We start from the raw sequence: 13,025 nt of genomic DNA on the forward strand, positions 1-13,025 counted from the left end.
GAGCGCCATTTGGAATGCAGACTTAAATGGATTGGTCAGCAGCCGTCACCGTTGCATTTGCAGAGCCCCTGATGTACCCAAACAGTACAAACCCCCCACAAGTGACCCCATATTGGAAACTAGACCTCCCAAGGAACTTATCTAGATGTGTTTTGAGAACTTTGAACCCCCAAGTGTTTCACTAAAGTTTATAGCGCAAAGCCGTGAAAATAAAAATTCCTTTTTTTTTTCACAAAAATGATTTTTTAGCCCCCAGTTTTGTATTTTTACAAGGGTAACAGGATAAATTAGACCCCAAAAGTTGTTGTCCAATTTGTCCTGAGTACGCTGATACCCCATATGTGGGGGGGAACCACTGTTTGGGTGCATGACAGAGCTCGGAAGGGAAGGAGCGCCATTTGGAATGCAGCCTTAAATGGATTGGTCTGCAGGCGTCACGTTGCATTTGCAGAGCCCCTGATGTACCCAAACAGTACAAACCCCCCACAAGTGACCCCATATTGGAAACTAGACCTCCCAAGGAACTTATCTAGATGTGTTGTGAGAACTTTGAACCCCCAAGTGTTTCACTACAGTTTATAACGCAGAGCCGTGAAAATAAAACATCTTTTTTTTCCCACAAAAATGATTTTTAGCCCCCCAAATTTTTATTTTCCTAAGGATAACAAGAGAACTTGGACCCCAGAAGTTGTTGTTCAATTTGTCCCGAGTACGCTGATAACACATATGTTGGGGTAAACCCCTTTTTGGGCGCACGGGAGAGCTCGGAAGGGAAGGAGCACTGTTTTACTTTTTCAACGCAGAATTGGCTGGAATTGAGATTGGACGCCATGTCGCGCTTGGAGAGCCCCTGATGTGCCTGGACAGTGGAAACTCCCCAATTCTACCTGAAACCCTAACCCAAACACACCCCTAACCCTAATCCCAACGGTAACCCTAACCACACCCCTAGCCCTGACACACCCATAATTCTAATCCCAACCCTAATCCAAACGTAAATGTAATCCAAACCCTAACCCTAACTTTACCTCCAACCCTAGCCCTAACCCTAACCCTAAACGTGACTGAAATACGTGTCACTAAAATACGTGTCACTAAAATACGTGGCACTGAAATACGTGGCACTGAAATACGTGGCACTGAAATACGTGGCACTGAAATACGTGATACGTGGCACTTAAATACGTGGCACTGAAACACGTGGCACTGAAATACGTGATACGTGGCACTGAAATACGTGGCACTGAAATACGTGGCACTTAAATACGTGGCACTGAAATATGTGATACGTGGCACTTAAATACGTGGCACTGAAACACGTGGCACTGAAACACGTGACACTGAAACACGTGGCACTGAAATACGTGGCACTGAAATACGTGGCCCTGAAATACGTGGCACTGAAATACGTGGCACTGAAATATGTGGCACTGAAATATGTGGCACTGAAATACGTGGCACTGAAACACGTGGCACTGAAATACGTGATACGTGGCACTGAAATATGTGGCACTTAAATACGTGGCACTGAAATATGTGATACGTGGCACTGAAATACGTGGCACTGAAATACGTGGCACTGAAATACGTGGCACTGAAATACGTGGCACTGAAATACGTGGCACTGAAATACGTGGCACTGAAATATGTGATACGTGGCACTGAAACACGTGGCACTGAAACACGTGGCACTGAAATACGTGGCACTGAAATACGTGGCACTGAAATACGTGGCACTGAAATACGTGGCACTGAAATACGTGGTACTAAAATATGTGGCACTGAAATACGTGATACGTGGCACTGAAATACGTGGCACTGAAACACGTGGCACTGAAATACGTGATACGTGGCACAGAAATACGTGGCACTGAAATACGTGGCACTGAAATACGTGGCACTGAAATACGTGGCACTATGACTGTCAGAAAATGTTCATTAAACGGTTAGGGGTGAGGTTAGGGGTAGAGTTAGGGTTAGGGTTTGGATCCCTTTATCACCTTGATGGTGGTGGGTGGCTTTTCAGTGTGTTTTCTGTTTTTTTTCGATAAAAATGCATGCGTTTTTAACGCAAACAAACGCATGTGCTTAAAAACGCAAGAAAATACTGCAGGTTGTATTTCTGAAAATGAACGCATGCAGAAAAAAACCGCATGCGTTTGAAAACGCGACCAAACGCGTACAAAAAAACGCATGCGTTTTCAATGTCAAATATAGGGAAAAAACGCATGCGTTTTTTTGTGCAAAAAACGCTGCAGACAAAAACGCAAGTGTGAAACCAGCGACGCTTTTTATAGCAAAAAAGTTTTTGCGTCTCCACATTTTGAGACCTATAATTTTTCCACATTTTGCTTCACAGAGTCATGTGAGGTCTTGTTTTTTGCGGGACGAGTTGACGTTTTTATTGGTAACATTTTCAGACACGTGACCATTTTTGATCGCTTTTTATTCCGATTTTTGTGAGGCAGAATGACCAAAAACCTGCTATTCATGAATTTCTTTTGGGAGAGGCGTTTATACCGTTCCGCGTTTGGTAAAATTGATAAAGCAGTTTTATTCGTCGGGTCAGTACGATTACAGCGATATCTCATTTATATCATTTTTTTATGTTTTGGCGCTTTTATACGATAAAAACTAAAATATAGAAAAAATAATTATTTTGGTATCGCTTTATTCTCAGGACTATAACTTTTTTATTTTTTTGCTGATGATGCTGTATGGCGGCTTTTTTTTTGCGGGACAAGATGACGTTTTCAGCGGTACCATGGTTATTTATATGCGTCTTTTTGATCGTGTGTTATTCCACTTTTTGTTCGGCGGTATGGTAATAAAGCGTTGTTTTTTGCCTCGTTTTTTTTTTTTTTTTCTTACGGTGTTTACTGAAGGGGTTAACTAGTGGGCCAGTTTTATAGGTTGGGTCGTTACGGACGCGGCGATACTAAATATGTGTACTTTTATTGTTTTGTTTTTTTTATTTAGATAAAGAAATGTATTTATGGGAATAATATATTTTTTTTATTATTATTTATTTAGGAATTTTTTTTTTATTTTTTTTTTTACACATGTGGAAAAATTTTTTTTTAACTTTTTTACTTTGTCCCAGGGGGGGACATCACAGATCATTGATCTGGCAGTGTGCACAGCACTCTGCCAGATCGACGATCTGCTGTGCAGGGCTGCAGGCTTACCAAGTGTCTGCTCTGAGCAGACACTCGGTAAGCCACCTCCCTCCCTGCAGGACCCGGATGCCGCGGCCATCTTGGATCCGGGACCTGCGGCGAGGAGGGAGGTAGGAGACCCTCAGAGCAACGCGATCACATCGCGTTGCTCCGGGGGTCTCAGGGAAGCCCGCAGGGAGCCCCCTCCCTGCGCGATGCTTCCCTATACCGCCGGTACACTGCGATCATGTTTGATCGCGGTGTGCCGGGGGTTAATGTGCCGGGGGCGGTCCGTGACCGCTCCTGGCACATAGTGCCGGATGTCAGCTGCGATATGCAGCTGACACCCGGCCGCGATCGGCCGCGCTCCCCCCGTGAGCGCCGCTGATCGATGATGACGTACTATCCCGTCGGCGGTCATACGGGCCCACCCCACCTCGACGGGATAGTACGTCAAATGTCGGGAAGGGGTTAATAAGATGCAAATAATTTAGAGCCTTCAAACTTCAAACAAGAGCAGGATTTATTAACAGATGCATAAATCTTACAAACCAAAAAGTTTTGTTGCTCAGTTAAATTTTTATAAATTTTAAACATAAAAGTGTGGGTCAATTATTATTCAACCCCTAGGTTTAATATTTTGTGGAATAACCTTTGTTTGCAATTACAGCTAACAATCGTCTTTTATAAGACCTGATCAGGCCGGCACAGGTCTCTGGAGTTATCTTGGCCCACTCCTCCATGCAGATCTTCTCCAAGTTATCTAGGTTCTTTGGGTGTCTCATGTGGACTTTAATCTTAAGCTCCTTCCACAAGTTTTCAATTGGGTTAAGGTCAGGAGACTGACTAGGCCACTGCAACACCTTGATTTTTTGCCTCTTGAACCAGGCCTTGGTTTTCTTGGCTGTGTGCTTTGGGTCGTTGTCTTGTTGGAAGATGAAATGACGACCCATCTTAAGATCCTTGATGGAGGAGCGGAGGTTCTTGGCCAAAATCTCCAGGTAGGCCGTGCTATCCATCTTCCCATGGATGCGGACCAGATGGCCAGGCCCCTTGGCTGAGAAACAGCCCCACAGCATGATGCTGCCACCACCATGCTTGACTGTAGGGATGGTATTCTTGGGGTCATATGCAGTGCCATCCAGTCTCCAAACGTCACGTGTGTGGTTGGCACCAAAGATCTCGATCTTGGTCTCATCAGACCAGAGAACCTTGAACCAGTCAGTCTCAGAGTCCTCCAAGTGATCATGAGCAAACTGTAGACGAGCCTTGACATGACGCTTTGAAAGTAAAGGTACCTTACGGGCTCGTCTGGAACGGAGACCATTGCGGTGGAGTACGTTACTTATGGTATTGACTGAAACCAATGTCCCCACTGCCATGAGATCTTCCCGGAGCTCCTTCCTTGTTGTCCTTGGGTTAGCCTTGACTCTTCGGACAAGCCTGGCCTCGGCACGGGAGGAAACTTTCAAAGGCTGTCCAGGCTGTGGAAGGCTAACAGTAGTTCCATAAGCCTTCCACTTCCGGATGATGCTCCCAACAGTGGAGACAGGTAGGCCCAACTCCTTGGAAAGGGTTTTGTACCCCTTGCCAGCCTTGTGACCCTCCACAATCTTGTCTCTGATGGCCTTGGAATGCTCCTTTGTCTTTCCCATGTTGACCATGTTTGAGTGCTGTTCACAAGTTTGGGGAGGGTCTTAAATAGTCAGAAAAGGCTGGAAAAAGAGATAATTAATCCAAACATGTGAAGCTCATTGTTCTTTGTGCCTGAACTACTTCTTAATACTTTAGGGGAACCAAACAGAATTCTGGTGGGTTGAGGGGTTGAATAATAAATGACCCTCTGAAAAAACTTTTCCCAATTTAAAAAAAAAAATAAACAAAGAAATAACATTCTTTTTTGCTGCAGTGCATTTCACACTTCCAGGCTGATCTACAGTCCAAATGTCACAATGCCAAGTTAATTCCAAATGTGTAAGGGTACTGTCACACAGTGGCACTTTGGTCGCTACAACGGCACGATCCGTGACGTTCCAGCGATATAGTTACGATGTCGCTGTGTCTGACACGCTACTGCGATCAGGGACCCCGCTGAGAATCGTACGTCGTAGCAGATCATTTGAAACTTTATTTCGTCGTCAAGTGTCCCGCTGTGGCGGCATGATCGCAGCGTCTAACAAAGGTGTGCACGATATTCATAATGTCCCGTATGACTTCTACATCGCAACTAGGTCATGAAATTATCGCTCCAGCGCCGTGCATTGCAAAGTGTGACCGCAGTCTACGACGCTGGAGCGATAATCAAGCGACGCTGCAACGTCACGGATCGTGCCGTCGGAGCGATCAAAGTGCCACTGTGTGACAGTACCCTAAACCTGCTAAATCTGCAGGGGGTTGAATACTACTTGTAGGCACTGTATATGATTTGTAAGACGGACACTGGCATTATAAAAACAGACCCCCATTTAACATAAAAAATTATTTTTTTCTACTTTTCTTCACCAAATTTGGGGGTGCGTCTTATAAAGCGAAAAATACGGTACCCCTTTACAAGGGCCCCAATAAGATACAAAAGTTAAAGCCCCACAAGTACCACAGACATTTGTGTTAATAAATACTCTTCTGTTCTTCCTCCATGCCTGGCTAAAATGTCAGCTATGGGTTCCTGCAGACGTCCGTGAAACTCAGCCTAAGCAGAGATCACAATGCACAGACTGTTCACATGTCTCCCGATACGAACGAGACAGCTGTGTGCACAATACCAAGCAAACGCAAAGAATAGAAAATGTGAAGACCGTTACCAGGAAATATTTTACTTTATTACTAACACTATGATAGTAATTTTACTCACTTAGTGCACAATGAGTGACTATCTGATAGTTCACAGTATATGAGCAGCACAGTCCTCAGGACCAGTCTATGGGTCAAAATATGGAGCTGCTGATAGTTCTTGCTCTGAGAAACTTAGGCCAGCTGAATTGACAGGTCTCTCGTTATGTCACCTGCAGCGGTTCTAGGCTCTTTAAGGTATATTTTCTCTGAAAGCCCCGATTGTAATCATGCAGCCAGGCTGTGATTCATGCTGCCCACGGTTTGGCCAGGATGATTCGCCTGACATTTTCCCTTTTGAACTTGTTTTCCAGCCCATCCTACAGATGCTCCAGTAGACCGAGATCTAGGGAATATGGCAGGGAAGGCAGCACCTCACACTCTGTCATGTACCTCTACCCACTCGGCCACAATGTTTGTAGTGTGGCAGCACATTATCCTGCTGAAACAGGTCACTGCCATTAGAGAATACCATTCTCATGTTTTACTTGGTCTGTACAATAGTTTGTCAGAAGATACTACCGTAGCATCCCCATGAATGCCAAGTTTTCCCAGCAGAACATCGCTCAGAGCATCACACGGCTTCGTTCTTCACTTAGCATGGTGACATCTCATCCCCAGAGAAGTGACACACCTGGAGATCCAAATGATGTAAAAAGGAAGGCGATTCCTTTGACTATAGTCACTTGCCTACGGATTTTTTGCAAGGGAAAGGTGTCGGCATGGGAATTCTATCAGTCAGAAGCTAGAAACATACACAGCAATCTCCAATGCACGGTGTGATCTGAAGCCTTTCTATTATGACCAACATTAGCTTTTTTTGTATTTTGTGTTACAGTAGCTCTTCTCTGTGATCGGATCAGATAGGCTAGCCTTCACTCCCCACAATTATCAATGATCATGTGGCACCCATGGCCTTGGTTGTCCTTCCTTGGAAGGTACTAACCACTGGAAACATGCCACAAGACATGCCATTTTAGAGATGATCTGAAACAGTCATCAAGCTATCACAATCTGTCCTTTATAAGAATCCAAAGTCGCTCAGATCAATTACATTTGTCCATCATTCTGACTCCAACACATCAGAAAGAAGCGACTGTTCACATGCGGCCTCATAGAGCCCACCTCCCACCCGAGGCATGAAGTAGTAACAGACACGCTTACTACAATGGTGGACGTTTTCCTGGAGCACTGAGAATTAGAAGTCAGGAGAATTCTTACGCTGCGGCCATCCTCCAGCTACTGACCAACACCATTCTCCCTGTGCACAGTATGAGGGAGAAAGCTGTGGACTAGCAGTAGGAGAGGGGAGAGCTACAGCTCACGGATGCTCTTCAGACTCCCAGCGCTCGCATTGCACCGCACCTAAAAGCTCCACCAACATGACAAATAAAAAGGGCTAAAATTGGGGTGTTTGGCATCTCTTCATACAGCAACAGGAACCACCTGGTGTGATAACTCTGTCCTGCCCAGGACTCTGGATTAGGACACACGGTAAAATCATTTATGAGCCGCGTTGCAGTCCTCATGCGGGATAATTCCTCCAGACTGCCGGGGAGGATTGCAGGCTACGACATATCAATGAGGTCTTTTCAATGAATGGGTCTATTAGCCACTGCTGGTTACACTTCCCACAGACTGTCTTCTTGGACATTTACAACATTCATGGATTTCAATAGAAAACAATAAAATCGCCGAATAATAAGCCCTTATTGTGGCTTAACCCAAAGCTATTAGACAACCACAACATAATTTAATCAGGCCGCCGGATTATACAAAATATTGCATTAAAGGATCACCACAGAGACGGAAGATAAGACGCCCATTGTAGCCGGGAATGAAGCCGGCAACAACATACAATAGATCTGCACAAAAGTCATTTCACATATTCTCAGAATCTGTCCGCCGATGAGTGGATGCCCGGGGCTACAGCGGCCTACTCCATGTGGGATAACGGTAGGCACTGTATGCTCCGGAGAAGTACCCGCTCCTCTATGGCCTGCCAACACAAACCACATGAATCATTCCCATTCATAACTCCTCATTAACTACTGCAACAGTAAGAACGCGACAAGTAGGGACTGTAATAATCATTCTTTGGTTAAGTTCCCAAGATTCGCTTTTGGTGAGTTTTTGACACTGCATATTTTCACTGCACAAAAAAAATGCAGCGTAAAGTGATCTACAGTGCGTGTGTACAATCCGCATCATGATGATTTCTCTTGCAGGTACACATTTACGGGCTAATGCAGACCTTCAGTTTTTGGGCACGAATGCCATCTGTGATTTTCATGGCTAGCATTCGTACTGGTGATGGTCTCTGAAGCCATTCACATGTCCGATTCTTTTCATCGGAGCGAGAGATCAGCGGGAAAATATTGAAGACACATCCAATTTTGATGTCATCAATGCAAGTCAATGGGTAAATGAAATAAAAAATAAACCAGACTGCACTCTGATGACATCCGAGCGTGGTCCAATTTTTACACACTGGCAGAATTGAGAAGGTGGGTTTTTTTTTTCTCATTTTCTCTATGTATAAGAAAATCGCATGACTCTCTGACCCAACTCTCTCATGCGCTTTCAGCGCATTATCGTTGCGGAAATACAGTAAAAATGCATTTAATTTATACATGACTGTGTCAACAAAGTTTTATTACTGCCAAATTCCAGAAAGTATCAAAATGAAAGCAGCTTTATTTAAAACACGACACACGAGTAAGAGACGAAAACCACATCATCAAAAGCAAAATAAAAACATGCATTCAAAACTATAATGAAAAAATGCAAGTAAGCTAATTTAGCTAATGCAGCGGCATATAAAAGTTTGCGCACCCCTGGTCAAAATTACTGTTATTGTGAACAGTACAGCAAGTTGAAGATCAAATGATCTATAAAAGTGCTAAACTTAAAGATGTCACATTTCCTTTGTATTTTAGGCAAAACATATATATATTGTCGTCATCTTTTACATTTTAAAATGTAAAAAGTCCCCTGGTGTGATAATCATTGAAAATCTGTGGCTAGACCTCAAAATAGCAGTGCGTGCAAGACGACCCAAGAATCTGACAGAAATGGAAGAATATTGCAAGGAAGAAAGGATGAAAATCCCTCAAACATGGATTGAAAGACTCTTGGCTGGCTACAAAAAGCATTTACAAGCTGTGATACTAGCAAAAAGGGGTGCTACTCGGTACTAGCCATGAAGGATACCCAAACTTTTGCATCGGCCCATTATACTTTTTGGAATTTTTTAAATCCAGTATAAAATATGAAAATATGTAGATATTGTTTTGCCTAAAATACAAAGGAAATGTGTCATCTTTAACTTTAGCCCTTTTAGAAATAATTTCACCTTCGACTTGCTTAACTGTTCACAATAACAGTAATTTTGCGTAGGGGTGCCCAAACTTTCACATGCCACTGTAGGTGCTGAAATGCAGCAGAAAATTTGCAACATCACAAACTCAGCAAATATTCATTGTGGGAATGCAGCCTAAAATATATGGTACCCCTCAATGTGAAAAAGTGTTTAAAACACAAAATAAGTGTAGAGAAAAAAAAAATCCAGTGTCAAAGCGAAAATCCCATAATACAATCATCTTTTATTGAAGAATTAAGTGCAAAAACCCATCCAAGCACAGAAAGCAAGTGCATGTGGTCCCTGCATTCTGGAATTTATCCTTATAGCCTCCAGCACTTTAGACCCCTAAACACAGCTGGTGGGAGGTCACATCATATGAGTCACATGACACAACATTAATATTTTATGACTTTTCGAAAATATCTCAAGATGCAATGATTTAAATATATAAGCAATAACACAAAAATCGAAGTGATATAAACTATACTCTACCCCTTTCCGTAGTCGATCCATCAACTGATCTCTGTTTCTTGTAATTCCAGGGGTGCATGGGGCTCACAATCTAAAACACAGCAAAAGGTACAAGAATGAATAGGAAATCCCCTGAACCAGCTACTTGCTCAGACACCGCTCACTGTGCTCCTCCTCAGTATTATATTCAAAGTCTGTGAAGGTTTCCTCTGAAAACAACATGAAAGAGTAGGGAATGTTCTAAAAGATTAAAATGAGTATTATACAGCAGGTGAATCCGTCAGTCGCGCAGTAACGACAACCATTACTCCAATCCCTGTCCTCAGTGGTCACGAGCCACACATGCATCGTCATCCATGAGCCGGGTGATTGGAGACGCTTGAATATGAATGATCACTGCAGGACCAAAATGGACAACCAAAATCACAAGGGATTTCACTGCTAATACTTATTTCTTTATTTTAGAAAATTTACTATTCTTCCACAATTTTTATTATTTTTTTTAATTCCTCAAAAAACATATGAACCTGCGATCGTCCCATAGCAGTTACTATATACAGAAGGCAGGGTCGCTGCTGCAGGAAGCCAGCGGCAGAGGCAGGAGTGCCGATGCTCAGGGCTGGAAGGAGGGAGTGTGAGGCTACGGGCCTTGGGCTTCAAGAAAATGTCAGCAGTGAGGTAGGAGAGGAGTCCCCGCTCTGCCAATTGATTTCCCAGCAGTGAGACTCTTAAAGATGGCAGCCGGAGGCGGCGCATGCGCAGATTTAGATCTCGGCTCAATGATGAGGAATGGTGGAAGTCAGCACACAAGTTCACAACAACAGTGGTTTCTGCAGCAGCGCATCCAGGCTGGGACAGTGGCGGAGGAATTGCTGTACCATCAGGCTGAGGATGCGAGCCATGCAGGGCACGTGTGTAAGGTTGGCCCGATGCAGGGCCGCCACCAAGTTTCCACTGTTATCGCACACGGCCTTCCCTGGCTTCAGGTTGAGTGTAGACAGATAGCTGTCCACAACTGATGATCTGCATGACTGCAATCTCCAAGGCATATTAATGTAAATGATCACGGTGAGCCCTGGCTGCACAGTACGGAGGTGGGGGAGGGATTCTCTCTGCAGCGTTGGAACATGTGTCTAATTAAGGAAGAGGTTAAGGGTGCAGGTGACTTTTGAAGATAATTGCTTGCACCAGAAATTTTTAGGGGCTTCATAGCAAAGGGGTGTTTACATATGCCAATTTAAGTTATTTCATCCCATAAATTTAATTTATGCCTATATATTTCTCACTTCAACTTAGACTATTTAGTGCTAACTTGTCACACACATATCAGATTACAAAAATATTTAAACACAGCTTGTAATATAACAAAATAGGTAAAAAGCCGTGGGGGTGGGTGAATACTTTCGCAAGCCACTGTAAATTGTCCTGTCTGTGTACATGAGAAAAATACTACTACTGACTTGTATCCTGCATTGCCATCAGTTTTGCAGGCTCTGTTAATTTGCAATTCACTTTGAACTGGGAGGCTACGGTGATATCTGCCATGCACAGCACAGCACAGCACACAGATGATTTCTGCCCCTTCATTCCTTTTTTTAGTTACTTAGATAAGCAGCAGCATGGAGGATATTACACAGCAGTATTGAGCTGTGTAGATGTGAATCCAGTTCTCAGGAAGGGTAAAAGATAAGTTAGAGTTCAGCACAATCTTTCTATAAATCCCATCCACTTTGCTAGAACTATATGACTCTGCGGCACACAGCCAATATGAATTATGACAAGGCGCAATCACTAAATCTACAATATCTTCCTTTATGTAGCAACAAAACAAATTTCTTGTATAATGAAACTGTGGGAAAACAGTATGGTTATAGTGGGTTCACACATTATGCTTGTGGAAAAAAAATTTTACTGCAGTTTTCTGAAATTGTGGCAAAATCACACTGATTTCTGAAAACTAGGGGTGAAATGCAAATCCTGGAAACTGGACCTATAATGTGGATGTTGTAAACATCCAAGAAAGAATAGAGTAATCAATCCACCAAAAAATAGAAAAATAAATATTTTTATTATTCTTCAATGTAAAAAGGCACAATTAGAACAGACATCTATGTCAATGACAGAGTCTCAATCAAGGAGAGACAGGTGCAATAGGAGTACAACACCAAAAGTGCAGCATACTAAGTAAGAGCTCAATAATCAAATTCATATCAATTGTAAAGTGACAGTGCAGTAATATCTTCCAAAGACCAATGTGATCACATCAGCAAAGACAATAAATCTCTAAGTGAGGTCACAGTTCTAACACTGACACAGTTCTAACACTAGTCATATATAAGTATTGCTCTTACCCATTACTGCCTATGGTGCCGCACACGCCACCCCGACGCGCGTTTTGTGTGGGCTTCTCAATAAAAATAAAAAATAGAAAATTAAATTGTACTACTCTTCAATGTAAAAAGGCACAATTATAACAGACATCTATGTCAAGGACAGAGTCTCAATCTTTCTCCTTGATCGAGACTCTGTCCTTGACATAGATCTCTGTTATAATTTTGCCTTTTTACATTGAAGAATAACAAAAATATTTAATTTTCTATTTTTTGGTGGATTGATTACTCTATTCTTTCTTGGATGTTTACAACTTGGCGGGGGTATATTGCCGTTTATGCTTTGGGTATTGTAACCTGTAGAACCACTGACTTTATAATGTGCTCTGTTCCTAACATTTTGCATTATAATATGATGTGGGTGTGCATGGTAGGAAGCTTACACTGTAAACTCTAAGTAGAGTAATTTGTTGTGGAGGATTAGACGATACCTTCTCCATCTCAGATATCTCAATAAGGGAAAATGCAAGAAGAATATAATACAATCAAAGTGAAAACAGCAGATGATAGTCATTCCTCCAGGAAGGAAACTATTATATTTTGGGAAACTATAACATGAAAGTATTGGGGAGTAGGGGTGCACAATGATCTCACCTGTTTATTCCAGCCATTGAGTTAATGGGATCAGCACTAACTTCTTTATTCTGATATGAAGTGCATGTCCTACGTGTGCGGATTCCCTCGTAGAAGACAATGGATACTGCACATTGCATCTATATGGCATTGTGTGAAATTTTTTTACAAGTACCACCTTAATTCTCTACACTATGGTAAGTAAACGGGAATTAGGCTGGGAACACACTGCGTCTGTGC

The 13,025-nt window shown here is 42.8% G+C and overlaps 1 protein-coding gene across 4 annotated transcripts in view; it reads right to left on the reverse strand.

Annotated features, from left to right (window-relative positions):
- The window catches only part of ARHGEF28 (Rho guanine nucleotide exchange factor 28), a 272,157-nt gene that overhangs the window by 127,835 nt on the left and 131,297 nt on the right, over window positions 1-13,025 (reverse strand). For all 4 annotated transcript variants that reach the window (XM_077287657.1, XM_077287675.1, XM_077287684.1 and 1 more), the window contains exon 7: window positions 9,844-9,913. In XM_077287657.1, the coding sequence (XP_077143772.1) occupies window positions 9,844-9,913 (70 nt within the window). The remainder of the gene's footprint in view (window positions 1-9,843; window positions 9,914-13,025) is intronic.

This window comes from Ranitomeya variabilis, chromosome 1, assembly GCF_051348905.1.
Source record: "Ranitomeya variabilis isolate aRanVar5 chromosome 1, aRanVar5.hap1, whole genome shotgun sequence".
Classification (NCBI taxonomy): Eukaryota; Metazoa; Chordata; class Amphibia; order Anura; family Dendrobatidae; genus Ranitomeya; species Ranitomeya variabilis.